We start from the raw sequence: 21,698 nt of genomic DNA on the forward strand, positions 1-21,698 counted from the left end.
GCATCCTGTTACAAAAACTACGATTCATTAGACCTCATGCCACAATACATAAATAAAACGAGCTTGCTATGAAGAAGTATCAACTGGGACCACACAAGCTATTACACAAAACGGTGAGTAAATGTCTTGTCCTAAATTCACTGAACTTTGTGAGGAAAATGAGTGGAGCCCCTCTTTAATCTCCCTGATCACACATTAACTTTCATTGATTTCATTCTGAGAACTAACTGAAAGGTCCACTGATGACTAAGGTCAACATCCAGTACAACCTTCTTATGCAACAGAAGAAACCTGAAACATGCGGGGGTCTGACCATTTCTTTCCCAGTTACCTCATTCACCTTTAAGCACAATACAAATGAATCACAGAGTGGAGTGAATGCAGGTCGTTCTCTGCCGTTATGTTGAAGCATTAAACTCAGGAAGTTTCACGAGTCTCACTCATCACTTGCTGTTGTTATTCCAGCTGGCTTTGGAAAGCTTTTATAACCTCAAAGCTGCAAAATCAGCAAAACACAAAAACAAACTTCAACTGTTTACTATCCACAGCAATGTAAATATTTAAGTATTGCATGGATTAAATGATGATATTTGACCTGAAATGTTTTCCCCCATATATAATCATGCAAAGAATACCTAGGAAGATCTTTTGCCTGAATGATCTCACCTGTTCTGCACTTGAAGGCAAAGACAGCATTTTAACATGATCTTAGTCAAAGAGGGAAAAGTTATCAGTGCTGCCCTTTTGCAACCTCCTTATGTCAGTAGGTGAAGGAATGCCCTTCTTGTACTGTATTGTCCACAGAGTGAAGGAAACAGAGTCAGTGTCCTCATCTGTTTGTACAGCTGCAGGGCCTTTTCTTTCACCTTCGACTGTTGCCCCGTACAGACACTGTTGCGAGTATCACTTGGAGTCCTTGTTCAAAGGGAAAATAAAACATGAATCTTAACTTTTAAAATGTTGACAGATGACATTTTGTCTTTTTTTTTTAAAGCTTTGACCCCCGATGATCTATAGACAAAGTGAATTGGTGTTTTTTTCCTAGGATGGTTGGGGTTCAATTGTCCTACTTAAAAGGGAAGGGTCACTGCACATCAGTACAAAGTTGTACTTACCTTTTTCATTAGACGGAAAATGTTATGACAATCTGCCATGACCTCCACGACTGCGGATCTCAAGTTAAACATCTAAGAGAGATTTTTGGAGAGAATGTGTAATACAGGCTTCTTAAACATTAACCTCAAAACATCAAATGAAGGAAATGCCTTCTGAGGGTTCAGGGACTTGTTGAATAAGTATAGAGGTACATTGAAATTATTCTGGTTGGATGAGATGGCCCAGCACTTTACTATTTCCACTACAAAAACCCAGAACTATAAGTCCCAGGAACCACTTAACAAGGGAAAGAATGATCCTCCTTTTAATTGTTGTCCGTTTTTCTACAGTGGTCTTCAGACCATTTAAGATTCATTAAAAAATGTTTAGTCAGCTTTAAAAAAGGCCCATGCAGGAAACTATCTCAATGCCTTATAAAGTGCCTGGGAAAACATCTGACAGTGGAAAAGCATTTGTTTGTTGTTTTCCCCCTTTTAAAAAAAATAAAAAAATTAATATCTTGGGAATGGGTTTCTATCAAGCTGATCTTTGACTAATTAGGCTTTTCTCATATCAGCTAAAAACAGGGCTCCACATATCACCTTCATCTTTTAAAGACCTGACAACTTGGCTTTAAAAACCTTTCAGAAAAAAAGAAACTATCTTCACCCCTAGACAAACCTTTAAAGTTGACACTGATAACATTTTCTTGTTAATTTATGTCAGACAGAAATATACCAAGGCCCAAAAAATGCACTGCGATAATTTCTTCGAGCTCATTTAAACCGTCTATATTTACACTGGCAAGTCGTCTTCTTGTTGCCATGTTTTAGGCACATCACTGCCACCATCTGTCCATATTAATGTACTAAAGCACTCATTCTTCTGCACGTCCTCCTACAGCTTTCATCACGTTTCATTCTGTCTCTGATGTGGACCTAAATATCAACTCATTAGGTTATATGACATGCATAACTTATTATAAACTTAGCAAGTTAAACCAAGTTGATAAGCTAGCCTTTTAGAAATGATAAGACAACATACTGAGACATTGTGTTGCCATCAGAGAACTTAGCATTTCCTCTTAGTTTCAGTAGCAGTTGCTTAAGAGCTATTGCTTTCCTTTTGTTTTAATTTAAGTTGGACATTTTTTTGAATCACAGACAGACTGTTAGTGAGTATAACTTTCATATATTGAAGGATCTCATTTCACGGATTGGTTGTTAGGTCTAAGACAATTCAGTAAAGATGAAACATGTTGATTAGTTTTTCCCAAAGCCGAAGATGACATCATTGGATGCTTTGTTTTGTTGACAAACCAAAGAACTTTAGAGTAATATCAACAGGAGGAGTAAATAATCTAGAAGTCACAATTTTTATTCACTCCTATTATTAGTCCATAAAGCTCCCAATGATTCAGCTCTTGAGTACAATTCTCTGCTGCTCACAAACTACAAACTGACCCGGCCCCCTCAGGTCATCAGGTGAAGGTCTTTGAGCCGTACCCAGAATTAGATCAAAGTCCGGAGACGGGGGCCTTTAGTTACTGTGGTGCCTCTCTGGAACAAACTCCCTGTTGAGCTGAGGTCCATCACTACTGTGTCCACTTTTAAAACTAAACCCCAAACCTGTCTATTCTCCCAAGCATACAAATAGTTACCCTGTGTGTGTGTGTGTGTGTGTGTGTGTGTGTGTGTGTGTCATTGATGAGTGTAATGTAAAGCACATTAAGCTTACCTGTAATGAAATGTGCTTTAGAAATAAAATTGCTATTGTTATTTTCAAGCTGAATGTAGAGGATTTCAACTTGTTTTTTTTTTTTTTTAAATGACCCAAAAAGATCATTGACTACAAAAATAGTTTGCAACTACTTATTGCTGCGGTATTTCACATCATAGCTATGTGTTAAATAAAGAACGTAACAAAAAGACCAAGCAGAATCTCCCTTGGTTTTGGTGGTTATATTTTAACATCAGCATATTTTCTTGGCAGCATATAAAAAAGAGAGGAAACAACGACTACAGCTACATCAGTCTCTAAGCCATCTCTGTACAGTGTAGGTCCGACTGATGAAATATACCCCCCTTTGTTCATTCCCTTCTGTATCAAAAGTTGAAATCCAAAAAACAATGTACTAGTCTCTAATGAACCAATAGAAACTTGAGTAAAAATGTGCAGATCAACCAGAATTCTGTCAGATATACATGACGGGCGTGTCACAAATGTCCAACAGGGGCGATTTCTTTTACTTGTTATTGTCTGACCTCTACTCAGAAAACTCAACCCTCGGAATAATTACATCCTCTCTATCCATGACCATGTGTTCTTCAAAATAAAGAAGAACGATCCTCCTTTTACCTGTCCCCCGGGTAAAGAGATTCACAAGAAAATCTAGAAAATAAACATAAATTTTTCCGTCTTTCTGGGAGGTAAAAGTCTTTTTGTCCAATTCCCTGTCACCTCATCAAGAAGGGGCTCATTATTGGTTCTCTTTTTATTTGAAAATGAGTTATATGGTCAATTTTGTCCTCGTGTGCTTCAGTTCTCAGAACAAAATGAAGCTGGAATCAGAGAGGAATAGATCATTTAAGAAAATTAACGACTTCTGACCTCCCTGAAACCTTGCTGGACAATTGTTGAGCACTACACAGGGTTCAAGCTGACGGTAGGGACGTCAGTTTTTAGACTAGTGGCATGGCAGGTAGAGTAGTCCATCCACTCAGAGTTGTCATGAGAAACACGGGGCCTAATTCCAGAAGAATGGGGAATTAAAGTATCAATGCCAGTAACATCGTCTTGAGTCATCTGTGAAAGGGTGAGGTCAATCAGAGAGATACAGAGATCAGAGTGAGTGTGTCTGACAAGGCTAGTTCCTCTCCTGCACAAATACAGTCTCCTGAGGGCAAAGCCCCGCCTCCTGCAGCGTGATGTCATAGTCCAAGTGGGCAAGCTTCCTCCTGGGAAAGTTGGTGACGAGTTCAAAGCGTTCATTAGGGTAACCTTTGGTCTGGACGTGTCTTACCAGGGCCTTGAAGTGAGAGGAAGTAATACACAAGGATAAGTATTCACACTGATTTTCACCGTGCACTTTAAATGCTCACATTTATGACACCTTAAGAAATAGCCTGGCATTTGCAGAAAAATGCAGATTTGCTTTATTGCAATGGGTTGGATGAGAAAATAAAACTAAGTTCAGGACAGTTAACTTAAAAGTAAGACTTAGAGTCTGTCTCTGTCTATGAGCTACAATCCTCCAATAAAGTGTGTAAAGAGAGGTTTGACATTGATCCTATACCTGACAATGAAATAAAGACAAAAAGCACATTCTCCTAAATCAAAAAGCCCTCATTTAAAACTGATTCTTACCATAAGTTTTGCTTTAGAAGACAAGGATATTTGTTCTCTTTGTCCATCTGGGTATCGAAGCATCAACCTGGCTTTGGGACCTAAGGGATAAAAAAAAGTGGTAAAGATCTTGTATGCAGTCTGTTCAACAAGTTAACACCGTCCATGTCTTTGACTTTAAAACTAATTGTAATCACGTGATCCCATTGCGCAATCAATGTGATTCTAAAAAGAATGTCAGGCTTAGACTTGCCTTCAAATCTTATTGCCCGTGCAGGAGTTTTCAACATCAATAAAGGGTTACACACAAAGAGACTCTGTGCACAACATTCACAACTATGACTGCATTGAAGATAATACATGCAAAAATAACATACTCAAGTGGACTGAATTATTTAAGTTTACAAATGGGCTTCAGTGACTCTGATGACATCCTGCAGGAGGAGGAAGATCAGACTGAACCCTTCAGAAATCTACACTTAGAGAAAACAGCTCCAGGGCCCTGCGTATTCATCGAAACTGATCAAAACTATAACAGGCTGAGTCAAGCTCACAACGCAGAAACAGTCTCGTTCAATAGTTTCAGGATTTGATTTGTTCTGTTGGAATATTTTAGAGTACCTGTTCCTCAACTATACCACCTGCCACTTCTAAAATTTCACTTCTTTTTGGTAGGTCAGTTACTTATTGCATTCCCTGCAGCTGATGCCAGGTTTTTACACACAGTATACGTCTTGTGGGTCAGAATCATGAGTAATCCAACTAGCCGCTCTTCATTTCAGATAGACACAAATGTGTCAAGTAAGGATCTTTAAAATGTGTTATTTCCAATAGAAAGCATTTGTTCATATTTCAATTGGTCCCTGAACTCTTTCTTTAGCTATGAATCTATTTCAACTTTCGAACAAACTTTATTAAAACTTTAAAACAGAAATGCTTCAAACGGATGAATTCAAATTATGATGTCTTTGCTAAATGTCTGTAACTGAAAAGAAAAAGGAAAAATGACTTTTGCTTTCTTGCTTAATCTTTTGTGTCACTCAACTGCACTCGCAGCGAGATCTAAGTGGAGAAAATACGGAGCAACAATCTAACCATTCTTAGTTTGTTGAATCTTGCATAGTATTTCTGCAGCTATGCTAGATGTTCTCTGTGTTCCAGTGTCTCAACACGGGCAAAGCTATGGGTATGCTCATAATTAACATTTTGTGATGTGGTCCGTCTGCAGACCTGACCTCAGACTCAAAGACTCAACTCAAAAGGTGCGCCCTCTCAGCCATCTCACTTAAATTACCAATGAATGTGTTTTAGAGGAAGGATGATAGGATGACGTACCATTGTCATCAGGACAGTCTTCTTCACAGGTTTTGGTGGTGCTGGTCTTGGAAGGTCCAGTGCTTTCAGCAGCAGGGGGACAGTGGTTCCCACCAGAGTCTGCATCAGACGGAGGATGACAAGGACCGCAGGCTGAGGGCTCTAGGTGGTTCTTTTTGCTTTCTTCCTTCTTGTGACTGTGGTTATTTTCTTTGTACGGAGACTTTCTGTGGGAAGAAGAAGAAGAAGAAGAAGTGGAGCTATCGGGGTGTAGACGCTGCTGGGCTGCCGTGGACGGGAGGGACGGGGTGTGTTTGCTGATGGAACTCTTCTCTTCGTGAGGTCCTGGCGTTTCACTGTCCGAGCCGTCAACAGAGATCGGACCCTCGCTGTCAGAGAAAGGCTCAGCGTCTGATTCGTCGTCTGATCTAGGGGAGTCAGGGGGTTCAGGGGCATTTGAGGATTCGTAGTGGGTTTCCTGTAGAGAGGCTCGGATTGCTGCTTCCAGCTGACTGTCTTCACTGGCATCAATCAGACTCTCCTAGAAGACAAAGCAGAGTGTGGCATTAGAACGACACATCAAAGAGCAGGGAAAATAACAATATGTCTAAAAACTCTTTCACTCATGGCTGTGTAATACCAACAAATATACAGCATCAGTAATATGATTCTGAGGATCAAGCTTGTAGAATCATTCACTTTCAGTTCATGGAGATAGAAACTGTAGAAGTTTAAAAACATGTGCTCTTTACATGAAGTTCACCATTTAGCACCAGAGAAGACAAAAAAACATGTAATATTGATATATAATAACAAAAAACCTCAATTAACTGCTCTTCAGTTGATAGATTATTTCTATGAGATAAGAGACCCACAGAGCGAGCTCGTTTGGCTGGGGGTGCGTGGCAGGAAGGCCCATCGAGCTGCCCGTGCTCTGCCAGGAAGCCGGACGCTTGCTCCAGGAACGACGCCACATCCAGCTGGTTCCACTCCACCATTTTCTGACCTGAAGGGAACACAATATGAACAACCAGTTGTATGTTTTAAAAACATAAATTCAAAAGAAGATTTTCAAAAAGAGAGCAAGAGCAGGCATGCGTTGATTTGATTTTAAAGTACTCAAACAGCTTTAATGATATACACTTAAGAGGGTTACACAGATCATCATTTAGTTAACATCTGTCGACATTTTTAAATAAGTGAAGATCTTATAGTAAGTCTCTGTTTATCGCAGTGTTTAATGGTGTCTCTTCAGTCACACGTCAAGGATTCTGTATAATGTTGCTTTAAAACGGATTTTCCTTAGGGTTGTTGTTCTGTATTCCAAATGGTGTGCATGCAGATATCAGATCTGTAGATAACGCTACAGCAAACTTCTAATCCTCACTCACCTGTGCGAGGATCAAGGATGGAGATATAAGGGAACTTGTTCAGCTTATAGAACTGGATGTATCGTTGTCCCTCTTCACTGTCATGATATACCTGTCATGAAAAGAAAAGGCACAATACAAAACAAACCTGAGTCGCTAGACATGTAAGTAAAAGTCAGCATAATGAGACTTTCACAATGGAGTGAGAGTTCATGTGCTGAATGCAAGGATTTACCGGCATACCGACAACAGATGCATGGTGTTAGATTGATGGAAAAGAGACAGCAAACTGTTCTGCGCTGAATAAAAATCCAGTATGATTTAGGTAATAATTTATCAGAGCTGAGCATGGTGCTCCTGTGAAAATGGGTAGCAGAAGGAAGATTGAACTTTTAGAGTTCACTGCTGGTTATACATTATATTTAAGTCCTGATGGTACATTGTTAGAAATTATCCAATTGTCGGATTTTGAAAAAGTAACTACCATGTTTTCTTTAATAAGCAATATACAACTTCTACTCGCAGAAACCGACGTAAAAAAAAATCTTTATTTAAAATGACAACTGAAGTCAGCAGGAGAACTGCTCAACCTTATTTCACTCGACATAAAGAACATGTTCTGCAGCTGTACTGAGTAAAGGTTTCTTTTTTTTTTGCTTCACTGATATTACAAACTTTGCACAATACCAATTGAGTTCAACTTGGTCTTCCTATAAACCCGCTAAGGAGCCGGATCATTGCAGAGAAACAAAACAAAAAGACCATGTATGACCCCGGGATCTGAAAGTGCATACCTGCCAAAATATGAAGTGCTCTCTGATGATGGTCTTCACCGCATCATTACTCCAAACATCCCTATTCAGGCACTGGCAGGCAAAGTCTTGAACATTTTGAATGTTGATCATTAGCCACTTGTTCTCCAGCTGTCCACAGTCTTTTGCCTTTTGGAACAATAAATGAAATACAGAATCAGGAAAAACAACATAAGCAGGCTGGATGAAGCAAAAAATGGACAGATTTCCTGTTCAATTGGCAGATAAAATGCTATATTGTGTAATTTACTTTGATTTTAAAGACAGCACTAGCTGATATGATAAATCATTGGTGGCCTTTTTAACAAGGGAGAAAGGGAGGACCAGAGAGGGAAAATACATAATTCATAACTTTTGGTTGCATTCTCTGCCCTCCCATACATGGCACACCTGGTGTCCCACCTGTGATCTACACAGTCACCATCTGAGATTTCTCAGACACAAGCTGAATAAAGATGTGCGGTGCAACGTGTCTGGTAAGTGACTCCCTACCGTCTCAAAGCTGCCTTTGTGCATGAGCTCAATTGGAGGGCGGAAAAGGTCTGCCAGGGTGCTCAGTTTCTTATCCACCGTGCCACCGTTTCGCAGCTCCTGTTCCTGGCGAACTAAGAAAAAACCCCACAAAGAACACAGTTAAAGTTTGAGGCAAAAAAGCAGTGACTGGTTGCACTGCTGGCTGTGACTTGGTAGCACTCAGTTGTACCACATTTGCTATTCACCAGGGGTCTAATTTATCAACAGTGCGTAGAAAGTGTTCTAAATTCTATCTTAACAATGAAATTTAGAATGTGCTAAACTACAAACAAAAAAATCTGTATTTATCAAACATGCGGACGAGGATTGTACACACATTGGTAGGTAATCAGTTTTGATAAATTTCACGTGCTTAACCAATGACAACACACCTCTTTAAAAACGACATGAACGCATTCACCTCGCCGGAATAATACGAGAGCAAAGAAAAGGAGCGTCATGACAACAGGGATGGAAGTGGATGAGGTTGGATAAAAATCGGTAATAAATTAAATTAATAAATAAAACAAGGTTAGTAACTCTCGCGCTGAGTGACCCAAATAAATTGTTTGTTTTTTCACTTAGTTGAAGTTACTAAAAAAATAACAAATGCTGCATGAGACAAGGTGACAATGTCTGTTCATTCTCTAGGTCAGAGGAGAAAACACAAAGATGAAGTCAGATAATAAGCTCAGTGCAAAAAAATAAATAAAAACGCATCACGGCACAAAGGCGAGAAGCATCTGCAGCTGGAGGATAACAGAAAGCTCCTCAATTTCACCCCATAACAGTGCATTCACAGTGTCATCGGGGGCACAGCTCTCTCTGGGAAAAGAATCAAACAGTGACGCTCTCACAAGAGAACAAGCTGGACCAAACGGATCAGTGCGCTCTATTGAAACGCACTTACTGCGGAGCGCACGGTTTGCCAAATCATCTAATAATGCAAAACGAGCCATGATTTTTTACTACTTTTTAAAGGTAGGTTTTGAGACCAATTAAGGCAAGACGTCTGTTTCAAACTAGACAAAATCACTAATTTGGGAATATTAATTAAAGAAAACTCAGAACATGTATCTAAGTTGAGATTGATTCAGGCGTGCTGCGACACTCGTAGTGCTTTTTATTTGTAGTTTCAATGTTCTACCGCTAGATTCTGTGCGTAAGCATGCTCAGAGCTGTGCTTACATTTACACACGTTTCTAAGTAAAAGTACAAGTTGATAAATTCCACTCTTTGCGTGGGAATGTTCTTACGCACTCATTACGCACAGATCCGTGCTTATGCACTGTTGATAAATGAGGCCCCAGGTATTTTAAGCGTGGAAAGCTTGATTTTACTCACTAGTTTCTGTCTGGAAGTCTCGGAAACCATCAAATATAGATCGAGCAGGTCTTCTTCGCTTTGGTACTGCATGAGAAAAAGACGCATTACAGATCATTCTAAGCAGATGATTGAAACACTACAGCCAGACAAATGTTTTTTTAAGACCAGTTTACACGAGGTTGAGTAAGAGAAGAAGTGTAATACCTCCAAACAATGGCTCCGGTTCAACCAATATGTCCTGCTTTTGGGGAATTGGTGCTCGTACTTCACTGAGACATAGGGAAAGATTTACAGTGTTATTCTAAGATGCAAAGCAATCAGTCTGTCTTACAAACTTTTCCGCCATTTCACTGTTAAAAACTCTAAAGCAGGAGAGATTTGGGATCACAATAAATCAGAGAGGGTCAACAACAGCAAAACAAAGAGGTGTGAGGGGCGACTGTTTTGACTTTTGTCCAACTGAAGTTTGTGAAAATAAAATATGATCTTACTCTGAAGCAGGAGGGGCTCTGCTGCTTGAAGCTGCTGAACTAGAGCTGGTGCTGGGCTCCTCTGCAATCCCTCCTCCATCCAGAAACATTGTCACTGCCATCTCCAGATTGTTGCTGCATGCCTCCAACATATGTTTTCCTACACTCTCGGTGGCCCCTAAAAGATATTTTGGATAAATGCACATTAGTGATATAAAAATATTTATACAAATGTGCTAGATGTGTGAAAATACTAACACATATCATAGCCACAGAAAAATGTGTGTATAGTTAAAGCTGTATTTCTTCGGTTGCTGTTTACAGAGCTTTAGCTTTAAGTTGAAGCAACATTTATCTAGGAATATGTTGAATTTTGCTACAGTCTCTCTGACAACCTCAATTGAAAAAAATAATAACTGTAGATATTTAGATTTAGTGTTTGATTACTGTTGTGACCATATATTTTGCTATGCTGTGACAACTAAAACCTGACCAATATTGTCATTGTTTAAGTCAAAACTAGAGAGTTTAGAAAACAATATATACATTTGCCAATATTTTATTTGATCTGAAAAGGTACTATTTGAAAAAATTAAATGTTAGTACTTTTTGGATGACAAACGATGTAATGGAGAAACTTACTAAAAAGAACACAAATATAATAAATACCACACCAAAATGAATGCATGTTTTTACATGTGTTCTACATTTCATGAATAAATGATGCTATCAGTTTTGTTGTGATACTGTTTCCATAAATTTGCACACAGTTTTTTAATTTCCATGTCTACACACCGTCCTCATTTCGAGTATAAACAGCGTTTATTTTTCTATTTCAATGTCCTCTGAAACGCAACTACAATCCACCTCAAACAATTATGAACTTGGAGAAGCAGTTAAATGTGAAATCTCACCATAACTAAACAACAACAACAACAAAAAAGCGTTACCATTGAAATAAATGCATTCTGTATTAAGTTAAATTATTATGGCATACTTTCTTAAGTATTAACTCAGCTCATGTTTCAGCAACGTGACGTGAAGTTAACAGATTAAAACACGAACAAACTCCACGACTGTGCCTAAATGTACAAAATATTTAATTGACACAGAGCATAAAACAATTTGAAAAAAACAAAAAAAAACGCAAGTGTGGAAAACACAATTTTCGAGGATGTATTTTTTTTTTTTTAAGTGTAACGTTACAGCCCAGTTCGTTCGGCTGCAATGAACCTTCCGCATGTACTGCGCATGTCTGTTTCACTTTTTCAGTCCAGCAGCGTAGCAGCCCCCGGACTGAGTCCCCCCTTTTTTTTTCTTCCGAGAAATAACTTAAAATTGATACAATATCCATCCTTTCAAAAATCACATAAAAAATGATCGCGGACCTCTGAACGAGTAGTCGAAGACAGAAAGTGTGCTGAGCGGCGTGTTGTTAGCGCTACAGACACTGAGGAGATGACAGACACACAGTAGAGTATGAAGCTCCGGGTTGATGATGAAGAAGGGGAATGTTGCACAGCCGACGTCCATTCCACACCGAAGAACAGGCAAAAGCACAAACGAGCACATAAGCTCTGGGCTTGTTAAATAGTGTTCGGTATAACAACCAAAAGGAGAGAATGTAAACATCTTTAGCAATTTTAACATAAAATACCACCAGCGGATGTTTCTTTGTTCCTTTTTTTACAAGTCTTTCACTGGAGTTTATCTTGACAACTGGCTGTGGTTGTTCCCTCTGCACAGCATTGACAGCGTAGGGGCCACAGAAAGACTTAACGTCCGGTTTCTTTCCTTCGCACTGATTTCGTGGTTTTGGGGCAAGGGGGCTATTCCTATTGAATGTTTTAAACCTACTTGATATGTTTAACACACAATGAAATGTAATTATTACCTGTTATTGCTGTGAATTGTTGTATTAACCCGTTCACCCCCGGAGCTGAGGTGTCTCCGAGCGCCGCCATCTTACCGCCACAAACAACAACATAAATGTGGCGCATGCGCTACGCCGTCCTTTTCCTTCTGCGCGGCGCGGCGCAAGCCCCGTGCGTCAGCAAAGGATGTGCTGCATTGTGGGTAACGCAGTCCAGTAACAATAGAGTTGTGAAACTGGCACATTCACATTTTTTTTAGGGGGTATTTTAATTGTTCTTCTTGAATTTCCTGTTTGTTCACATTTATTTAAAGACTTTGATGTCATTATGACAAATAATATATGCTCAACATAATTGAATCTGCATCTACTTTTAGATTAAAACATGCACGATAAAAACACAAGACAAGTACTTTGTATTTGTTGGTAAAAGTGGATGAAGTCTGCTATACACAAGAAAATTCTATTTATATAGTAATGTTTAAGAAGATTTCGTATGTAGTTTTCCCTGTAAAACATGTAAAGGATAGATTTTTAACAATTGATAATGGAAATGTAGACGAAAGGCTATTTAAACTGTACATGTGCAAGAATACAAATTTTTGGCATTCATTCATCAATAAGTATCAGTAGATAAATGGGTGTTATGTGTGGGTCAATAAACAAATTAATCAGTTACTTCTTATTTCCTGCTAAATGACACATCCAATAATCAGTTTGAGCTGGCCCCAATTTTAAAGATGAGACGCTTCTTTTTGTCATTTTAATTCTCTTGATGTGAATTTCACAAATAAAATAACCCTTCAAATTAATGGACTTCATGCCCCACTTTCAGAAACTGTAGTTGTGCCTCTTCGTAAAAAGTAAAAAGGACAGGTCACATTATAAACCACAGTAAATGTTAGTTTCAACTTTGTTCCACATCTGCCACAACAAATATCATACTAATACATTAAAACCTCATAGGATCTTTGAAGTAGTGTCATTTTATTGTTATTTGCATAATACATTCAGTCTGAAAACAGCTTCAACCAAATCCAAAACCTGAAGAATCAGTTCCAACAACAATGAACTACTAGCAATTAAATACGGTAATTGCTCAGTAAGCGACCATTGAAGGCCAAGGTATCTTAATTTAGGTATTTCACACTAATCTGTAGTGCTGCCTGGCAAAAACAAGAAATCAAAAAGAGAGATTTTACTTTACAACGGGAAGGTGATGATGGCACTGACTTTCTACATCATGATATGTCCAAACTATATTTACAAAATACACAAAGCGATGCTTGTATTTCCACTGGCCAGTGATAAACTAAAGATAGTTAAAGCTGAATATAAAATAACATTACATTCATATCAATAAATGTCCTTCGCTTATGTTGATAGTCTCATTCGGGCTCAGAGATTTTATAGATTTTTGATTTAGATCAATAACCATGGACATTAAGTATTAAAAGAATTATAGGTGATAAGATGAATTCCTCTGAAAAAAGCAGATTTTGTGCAACAATACAAACCAATGAATGATTATTTTTTTTATCTTCTATTGGATGAAAATGGTTACTATGCTACAGTACACAGAAAGCACTTCATTAAGCCTTCTCCATGTAAACCCACTGATGCATGGAAATTGGATGCTTCTGTTTGGGGTCAGTGTGATCTTTTAACCCTGAGGTGGGAGTTATTCTTAATAGAAAAGCTGCATCACTTTTAATTATGCACACATGCAATATATACAGGGCATAAGAAAAAATTAGTTCAGTTTTTAGAGATAATCATCTTAGATACACAGATCTATTGTTAGTCAACACCGATGGCCAAATGAGAGTATTGACGAATATGTCAAGTTCAGTGCTGTGTTAAATATCTTAAACTTTGAATCTCATTACGTTTTTAAATATGTTCAGTACCAACAACAGTCTGAAAGAATTTATTTTCAAAAAGTGAACACTACTTATTGTATGTGAGACCAGTCCTACCATATATCATTTCACTGTTATCAAGTCAAATAACTTCTATGAACACATTTCCCAAAGTTAAATAGATACCAGGCTCATCAATGATAAGGGGGGTTGAGAATGTACCCTGATAATAAAACCATTTTTTGGATAGGTCACTTGTATTGATCAGAAAAAGGGGCCACAGGGCCGTAAAACATCTGAAAAATGAATAGACGAGGCTTCTGGAAATAAAAATGTACCTTTGATTTTGAATGAAACCAGTTTAACATGAATTGGTAATTGGTTTCTGCTTAGTTTCACTTGAAAGACCCAATTTAAATCTGCCTGGAGTCACAGCTGCTTTTTCATCTAAATTGTACACATTGTCTGAATTTGACCAAATGAGTACCGTAGATACATATATTAAAGGTTGAAATATGTCAATTAGAATTTATTATGGGCCTTTATTAAGTGTTGATGCTGAACCAACTGTGTATCTTGGAAGAACAGTATCAACCCGACCAATCAAAGGATTAAACCAAACACAATATCATTATATAGTAAGAATGCCAGTCTTTTCACATCTGGTAGCAATTCAACTTCAACAATGCAAGTAAGACTTGAGTTTTCCCTAACAGGCATTGTTTGAGTGAGAAAAGACAATGGATCCGTTTCATATTCCACATGCTAAACCTTAACAAAAAATAAATAAAAAAATGCAGAGGAAAAAAAGAGGAAATTGGCATGTTTAAATGTTTTAAATTCCGTTTCACAATTTATATTCAGCTTAATTAATAAATAAGCTTCAACACAATAGCATAGATCAAGATGTGATTTAGTGCATACATGCATACATGTATGTTGAGTGAGCCATGGGTGAGTTTGATGGTGGAATGTGTGTTTGTGTATGGACCGACTCTATGAGGCAGAGAGGCCAGAGTGTTTCAAAATGAATGTTGTTATTTAGGGAGGGCAGGCAGGTTGGTGAGGAGTGAACACTGAAATTTGGCAGAGGGAATGCTTCACTGGAGCTCAGAAGCGGATGAAGGTGGCGTCGATCTGCCGCACACTGGGCAGCGCCAGCATGATCTTTCTCCGGTACTGTGGATCCTTCTGTAGAGGGTTTCTTTCAAGGTAGACCGTCTCCAGGGACTTGGCATTCTTCAACTCATCAAGGTCCGACCAGTTATCTATCTGATTATCGTTCATCTGGCGAGGGATTGAAAACAAATATAGCTTTTAAGAGGACACAAACAAACTTTAAGCAAATTGTAGCAGATATTGTGAAGGATGTGAAGAACCTTAAAGAAACAAGTTAACTCAGAAAATAAGACGATGAAAGAATAACTTAGTAAACACATAGCTTAATCTTTTGGTTCTTTGACCAATAAAAGTGATACATCATGATTTAGAACATAAGACGGATAAATAAGTAGTTTTACTAAAAGATGGAGGAGTCAAGAGGAAACTGCTGAATGACTGAATGTCTATTTCTTTGTACTGAGAGCAATTGAAAACCAGAATCAAATTCCTTATATGTGTAATAACAGACCTAGCCAATAGGGTTGTCGTAATACCAGAATTTTTTAATTTGTATACTAATACTAGTAAAAAAACAACAACTATATCCATATCTGTTTAAATAGTGTAAAAAAATCACTGAACACATACAACCTTATTTCTTACATAAAATACTGTCAATGGAAACACAAGGCATATAAAGCTACATTTGTCTCAGTTTTACTTCTCTGTTTTCAGTAGCAGCATTTGCTCTCTACACGTCCTCCCTATGTCTCTCGACCCCTGCTGCTCTCTCTCCTTTAATCACAGCAGATTTGGGTTCAAATGGGAATCTTGATCTCTCTTTTTTTCCCCAATGTTTCCGTATTTTTTGATTCTAAGAAACATTCAAATAATGGAATTTAAATTGTTTTAAAACAAGTAGTATCTAAAACTATTGCTCTGCTGGCATATAAAGCTGATACATAATCTCTATAATTAGCAGTGCAGTTCTTCAATTAATCTTGTGTTAAAGTGGCAGTGTGAAACATGAATACTCCAATGGAATCAGCTAATTGTCACTGCAACCTGTCTGCAACCTAAACAGTCTCTTATCAGACTCTCTGTGATTGGCTAGTTACGTGCAAACCAACCCTGATTGATTGTTTAGATTCAGCCTGAATGTTTTTGTTAACTTATTATGAAAGAGAGTACTGATAAATATGGGTCACACACATATGTTCAAAGGAACATTCCAATTAATTTAATAATGTAAGTGATATGCAATTATCAAAATATTTTAACTAAAGTTCTAATGAAATAATGTTACACACTGCAGCTTTGAATTTCTTAAAATAGCTCACATTTTCTAGATCAATTAATTCAATAGATTTTTTTTTGCTTGTAATTTATGGTGGCAGCAGAGCTCTGTGTTTGACTTACTCAGATTTTAAAATGGGACATGGTCAATGTTCAACCCTTTTCACACATACGGAAATCTCCTGAAAAACTCCGGAGATTTGGCTACCCGGAGGTTCTTTAGGCTATGTGTGAACGCAAACAGCCACATTTTTAGCGCAGACTTTACCCGGAATTTCTCCGGCCAGACCCCTAATATTTTTTCCGCAGAAAGTCCGAGTGAGCTGATGTCTGAATGCGGCCGCATATACTCCGGAGATTTCAACTCAAGCCAATAGAAAGAGAATGATGTTTATATACATTGACCACTACGATCTCCATGCACGTAATTAAACGTCTGCATTCTGTTTTCTGTTCGTCAGTATGTTGTTCTCCTCTCTTTTGTGGATGTTGTCATTCCATTGGATTACACATAGCATTGATATAAAGGCAAATATTCTCAATATAACGTCGTGTAGCGGACTCTGTTGCTCGGCCAGACTCAGCCGCTACTTCCGCATTGTTTTTTTACGTCACGTCTTACCTCAGGAAATCCCTACTTTTCATGCTTAAGGTACTCTGAAACATCTCAAATAAAAATTTAATTACTAACATAAAAATACATTCCGGTTAAAACTTAAATGATTCATACCCAGAACTCCTGCAGGTCTGTCAGATGGCTGATATTTTCAATTTTCTTTACTCGGTTGGCTGCAATGTCCAGAGTTGTAAGCTTTTTCTGTTAAGGGAAACAAACATCACTTAAATGTTCGGACCAAACTTTGTTGAACATGTTTACACAACAAGCAAAAACACACAGATTTTAATTCAGTGCTGTCAGAAATAGGATGTGGAAATGTTATGACTCACATTGTTTTCCAATCCCTCAATGACCTCAATGCCATTGTGGCTCAGATAGAGCTCTCTCAGACTGACAAGGTTCTGTAGACCCTCAATTTTAGTAATCCGGTTACTCTGCAAACAGATATATACAAAGTTGTTAGCTACTGTTTTAATGTACACACTCCAGTTTTATCATTGTACCTTTGCAATATGTCAAAGAGAACTTCTTTGAGAATACCTGAATGCTTAAAACCGTCAAGTTGTGTAAAGCCTCCAGATTCTGAAGCTTTGTTATTTTATTGGTTCCAAGAAACAAACTTTGCAAAGAAGAAAGTGAATCAAGGTTCTCAATGACCTGTGAACACAACAAAAAGAAAGAGACGCAAATAAACACAACATTAAGATTTGACTTTCATTTCCTGATGTTCTTTAATATCTTACTCTACACCCTCATTTGATATAGCATGTATTTTTTATGAATGGTGTTTATTTGCCACGTTTTAACAGCATTCCTGGCTACACAAAATACCCTTGATGTCATACCCTAATGCGATTGGAGCCCAGCTCCAGCATCTCCAGGCACGTAAAGTGGTCCAGGTTGGCAATGCTGCTTATTTTGTTGTGAAGCAGAAAAAGTTTCTTCACGAGAGTCAACTGCTCCAAACCCTCCACCTTCCTCAAAATGTTAAAAGATACATCGAGTTGCCTATGAAGTAAAAAAAAAAATGCTTTGTTATTGGGTGCCATGTTTTGTCATTAGAATTCATTGTGTAAGATTTATTATTATTCCAAAAGGTCAACAACACAAAACATACAACTCAGATTTTCTAAACCTAAACAACCACTTCATAGCTGCGCACAACAACCAGATGCACCATAAAATCCTCAATTTATGGATGGAATCTCTACAGTGTGCTTCAACAATGTGAATAAAACCAACCGTTTTCTTCAGACTTACTCCAATTCTGTGAGGTTTTCGAGGTTCTCCAGTTTGCGAATCTGATTGTCGTAGAAATCTAGTTCCCGAAGTGAGCTCAGACTTTCAAGGTTTTCAATCTTTTTGATGAGATTCTGCCGTAAGGAGAGTGTCTGTGAGAGAAAACGATAACAAAGAAAGCAATTAACAGATTGAATCAACAGTGGCATTTTATCATAGATCCTACTTCTGTCTGATATAGCTAATGCACAAAAAAAGGTTCTAACTTGTTTATCCCTTTAGGTAAAAATAACCTAGTAAATTAATACTGTAGTTACTTACTTTAGCCTTCTGTAGCACTTCCAATCCTTCAATTTTTCCAATACGACAATGAACAAGATCAACATCCTACACAGAAACAAACAGTTAAGTATGATATAATGTCTGTTAGTGTTAATAGTAGTTATCATGCTTTTCTGAGTCAAGTTCTTCCAAGTTTCCAGCCCAAACAAGTTGACTAAACAAACACAAAAATACAGTCGCAGGGGGTTACAAATAGCTTTGGAAAAGATCACTTTGTGACAAATTTCATTGTATTGCAAATTAAGAATTTTTCCCTCAGCACCACCCCCTTTGTAAAAATCCACCACAAAGATCAAGAACATTTCTACAATTCTACAATTCACTGAGCAGACGCTTTTATCCAAAGCGACGTACATCAGAGAGTAAGTACAACACAAGCAAGGGTCTAGAAAAAAAAAAAAGGGAACAATGTCAGTAAGAGCAAACGATCAGCTTTGAGTCCGATTGGACACACAGGTGCTGACAGGCATTGCACAGAGGCAAAGCACAACATTGACACATTTGACTAAAAGAATTCAAACATAAACTACATGGATACATTATGGTCAAAAAGCACGATGTGACGTTTTAACTGTCTTCTAACCTCTTCCTCTGGGTCCAAGGTTATGGTGTCCATGTCAACAGGAGACTCTTCTTTACCTAGAGAAGAGAAAGAATGAATCAGATAAACTGCATCACAGCCAGATAGTCATACATTATAGATGAGGGTGAATGGTGTGTGTCATTGCATGCCATGTGTTTTACTTGTGGAGGTGGGCTGATTCGGGTCAACGTCGCCATTGATACTCTTTCTTCTGGTCTCATCATCACCAGACTCCTCAGACTCACCCCTTCTGTCCACTGTAGTCAGCACACAGCAGAGCAGGTTTTTCCAACACACATTATTATGCAGTTATGGCGGCTGATGGAAGTATCACTGACACATTTAGCTGATATAATTTGATACAAAGACAAAGCTCATCTCCTCCTCAGTGCCTTTTTTTAATTTATTTTTTTTAATAGATGGAGGATGTCCCAGAGAGCCTCCAGCAACAAGCAATGGCAAATAATATCACATCGTGTTTTGTGCAGACTAAAACACAGCGGAAACACGAGGGATACATCTGGACAGCCCTTAGCCCCCCAATAAAATCGTTGTAGATTTGATCCCATAGTTGTATTTCCAATCCTACCAGTTCAGAAACAACTCGAGGCCACGCTTATCTTACACACTGAAGCTTCATGTGACACACAGGCTAAACACTGCTAGGTAAATTGGCCCTTAGCACACATAAGACAGGTTCATGAGCTAAAATCGGAAGCATGCTCCGAAGACAAACACGCTGCAGTGAATAAAAAAAAAAAAAAAAAAACATGTTTAAATCTGTTGAATAATTAAACTCAACAAGAAGGGCTGATCCTGGATGTTTATTAAGAGAGACAGTTTGATTTGACGTTAGCTCATCATAACGAGTACTGTTGTTAGCATGTTAGCCTCCAAACCAAGGATGAAGGTCCGGTTAGTAAAAAAAAAAAAAAAGGGACAACAAATACCCCGAGATGCTCTTCAGCATAGAGACGCGTTAGTGGAGGTGCTTTTCTGCTCACCCAGCAAGCCTTTGTCTTTAAATTTGTACTCACCTTCCATTTCTTGTAGCTCTCCAACAGACCGGGAAGCCATGTTTCCTGTAAACAGTCCTGACAACTGCTCCTCCAATCAGGTGCAAGGCTCACACTGCGGAGGAAGGACGCACGGTGGCGCTGCTGAGGACAAGGTGTATATAAATGAATTATCAAGACACTGTAATAAAACCATAATACTAGGAGTGGTGTCGTGTCATGATTTGGTTTTGTGTGTTTGAGTTTCCCTGTTTTATCCCTGGTGTTGCTGGTTTTTCCCTTGTGTGTTTCATTAGTTTTGTCTTCAGTGTTTTCTGTTCTATTTTGTCATTTAGTATCCTCGTGTGTATCTCTGTGTTCTAGTGTGTTTTGTCAGACTCTTGAGTTCTGTGTGTCTTTAGTGTTTCATGATTTATTTTTGTATTGTCCTCAGTGTTTCTCCCCTGCCTTGGTTGCCCTGATTGTCTTCACCTGTGTCGTTAGTCTCACCTGTGTCTGATTACCCCATGTCTATTTAGTCTCTGTGTTTCTTCCCCTCTGGGTCAGTTCATTGTCATTTGTTGTATGTTGTAGTGTCAGTTGTTGCTTGTGCGCCTGTGTGGCTCCCTGTTTTTGATCCTTGTGTTTTTTTGTTGAACTTTTGAAAATATGTTTCTGTTGTCTTTGGCCTTTTTGTTTAATTAAATATTTTTGGTTGTTCTGCACTTGTGTCCACCTCCCTGGTTTGCCAACCTTTTGTGACATAAGCAGTAAGTGAGTAGCCTATAGGCTATTACTAGAGAACTGTCGCTTACTTATCTAGAAATGTTAGCTTTACTTTAGGCATTTCCACTACAAGTGTTTTTGTCTTGATTGAAATTTCAATGCAGGTGTGTCACACAAGCTATTAAATTAAAACTGAGTATCTAGCCTAGATGTTATCTGCACTTCCTCATATTCTTAAACTGCAAAGAAGTTTTATTTCCTGTAAAATAAGAGGTATTTCCTTCCTTTTCTTTTGTTCTATCTCATTTGTAGGCTACAGTTTCCATAAATACTCTACCCTACCCTTGATTTAATTGCTGAAGAAGTTCATTTTAAAATGTCAAAGCTGGTGATTAATATGAAAATAAACATCCATGCATAGCCTGAGAAACAGGAGCAAACACAACTTTAAAAGAGCATGATTTCATGTTTGTGAAAGCTGTATAGTAAGAAGTGTCACACTTAGATTCATTATGTAGCTATGGCTGAAGAGCAACAGATTAGGAGTATTGAACAGCTTGACTGTGAAAAGCCCTTCTCAATGTGAAGTCCCCTGCACTCTCACAAAAGATTGTTTATACAGTCACTTTCCACTCTGCCCTGCATACCTTCCACTTTAAGAATACGTCTGCAAAAGATGGAGGCACATAGTTTAAAGGTCTGGTGACGACTATGGTTTCCAAATACTAATCCTTGAATTAGCTTCTGACAAAACAAAGCATAACAAATTTATCATATCACACCCACATATAATTTACAAAACATAAAGATACTGTAG

General features: G+C 38.2%; 2 protein-coding genes across 3 annotated transcripts; both read right to left on the bottom strand.

Annotated features, from left to right (window-relative positions):
- Positions 1-3,041: 3,041 nt before the first annotated feature.
- ubxn7 (UBX domain protein 7) lies at positions 3,042-12,277 on the bottom strand. Of its 2 annotated transcripts, none has more exons than XM_020643692.3 (11): positions 12,140-12,277; positions 10,267-10,423; positions 9,980-10,044; positions 9,794-9,859; positions 8,429-8,541; positions 7,919-8,065; positions 7,146-7,236; positions 6,630-6,760; positions 5,776-6,295; positions 4,462-4,541; positions 3,042-4,123 (listed from the first exon to the last, which is right to left on the bottom strand). In XM_020643692.3, the coding sequence occupies exons 1-11, from the start codon at positions 12,243-12,245 to the stop codon at positions 3,962-3,964; spliced, it is 1,638 nt and encodes a 545-aa protein (XP_020499348.2). In that variant the 5' UTR covers positions 12,246-12,277; the 3' UTR covers positions 3,042-3,961. The 2 variants fall into 2 exon arrangements, with proteins under 2 accessions (XP_020499348.2, XP_020499347.2); XM_020643691.3 differs by having other exon boundaries at positions 6,576-6,760.
- An 809-nt stretch (positions 12,278-13,086) lies between these two features.
- Positions 13,087-20,311, bottom strand: ppp1r7 (protein phosphatase 1, regulatory (inhibitor) subunit 7). Its single transcript, XM_020643733.3, has 10 exons — positions 20,198-20,311; positions 19,322-19,417; positions 19,161-19,216; positions 18,557-18,622; positions 18,257-18,387; positions 17,842-18,004; positions 17,537-17,653; positions 17,326-17,430; positions 17,108-17,194; positions 13,087-15,267 (listed from the first exon to the last, which is right to left on the bottom strand). The coding sequence occupies exons 1-10, from the start codon at positions 20,235-20,237 to the stop codon at positions 15,091-15,093; spliced, it is 1,038 nt and encodes a 345-aa protein (XP_020499389.1). The 5' UTR covers positions 20,238-20,311; the 3' UTR covers positions 13,087-15,090.
- Positions 20,312-21,698: the final 1,387 nt, after the last annotated feature.

This window comes from Labrus bergylta, chromosome 4, assembly GCF_963930695.1.
Source record: "Labrus bergylta chromosome 4, fLabBer1.1, whole genome shotgun sequence".
Taxonomy (NCBI): domain Eukaryota; kingdom Metazoa; phylum Chordata; class Actinopteri; order Labriformes; family Labridae; genus Labrus; species Labrus bergylta.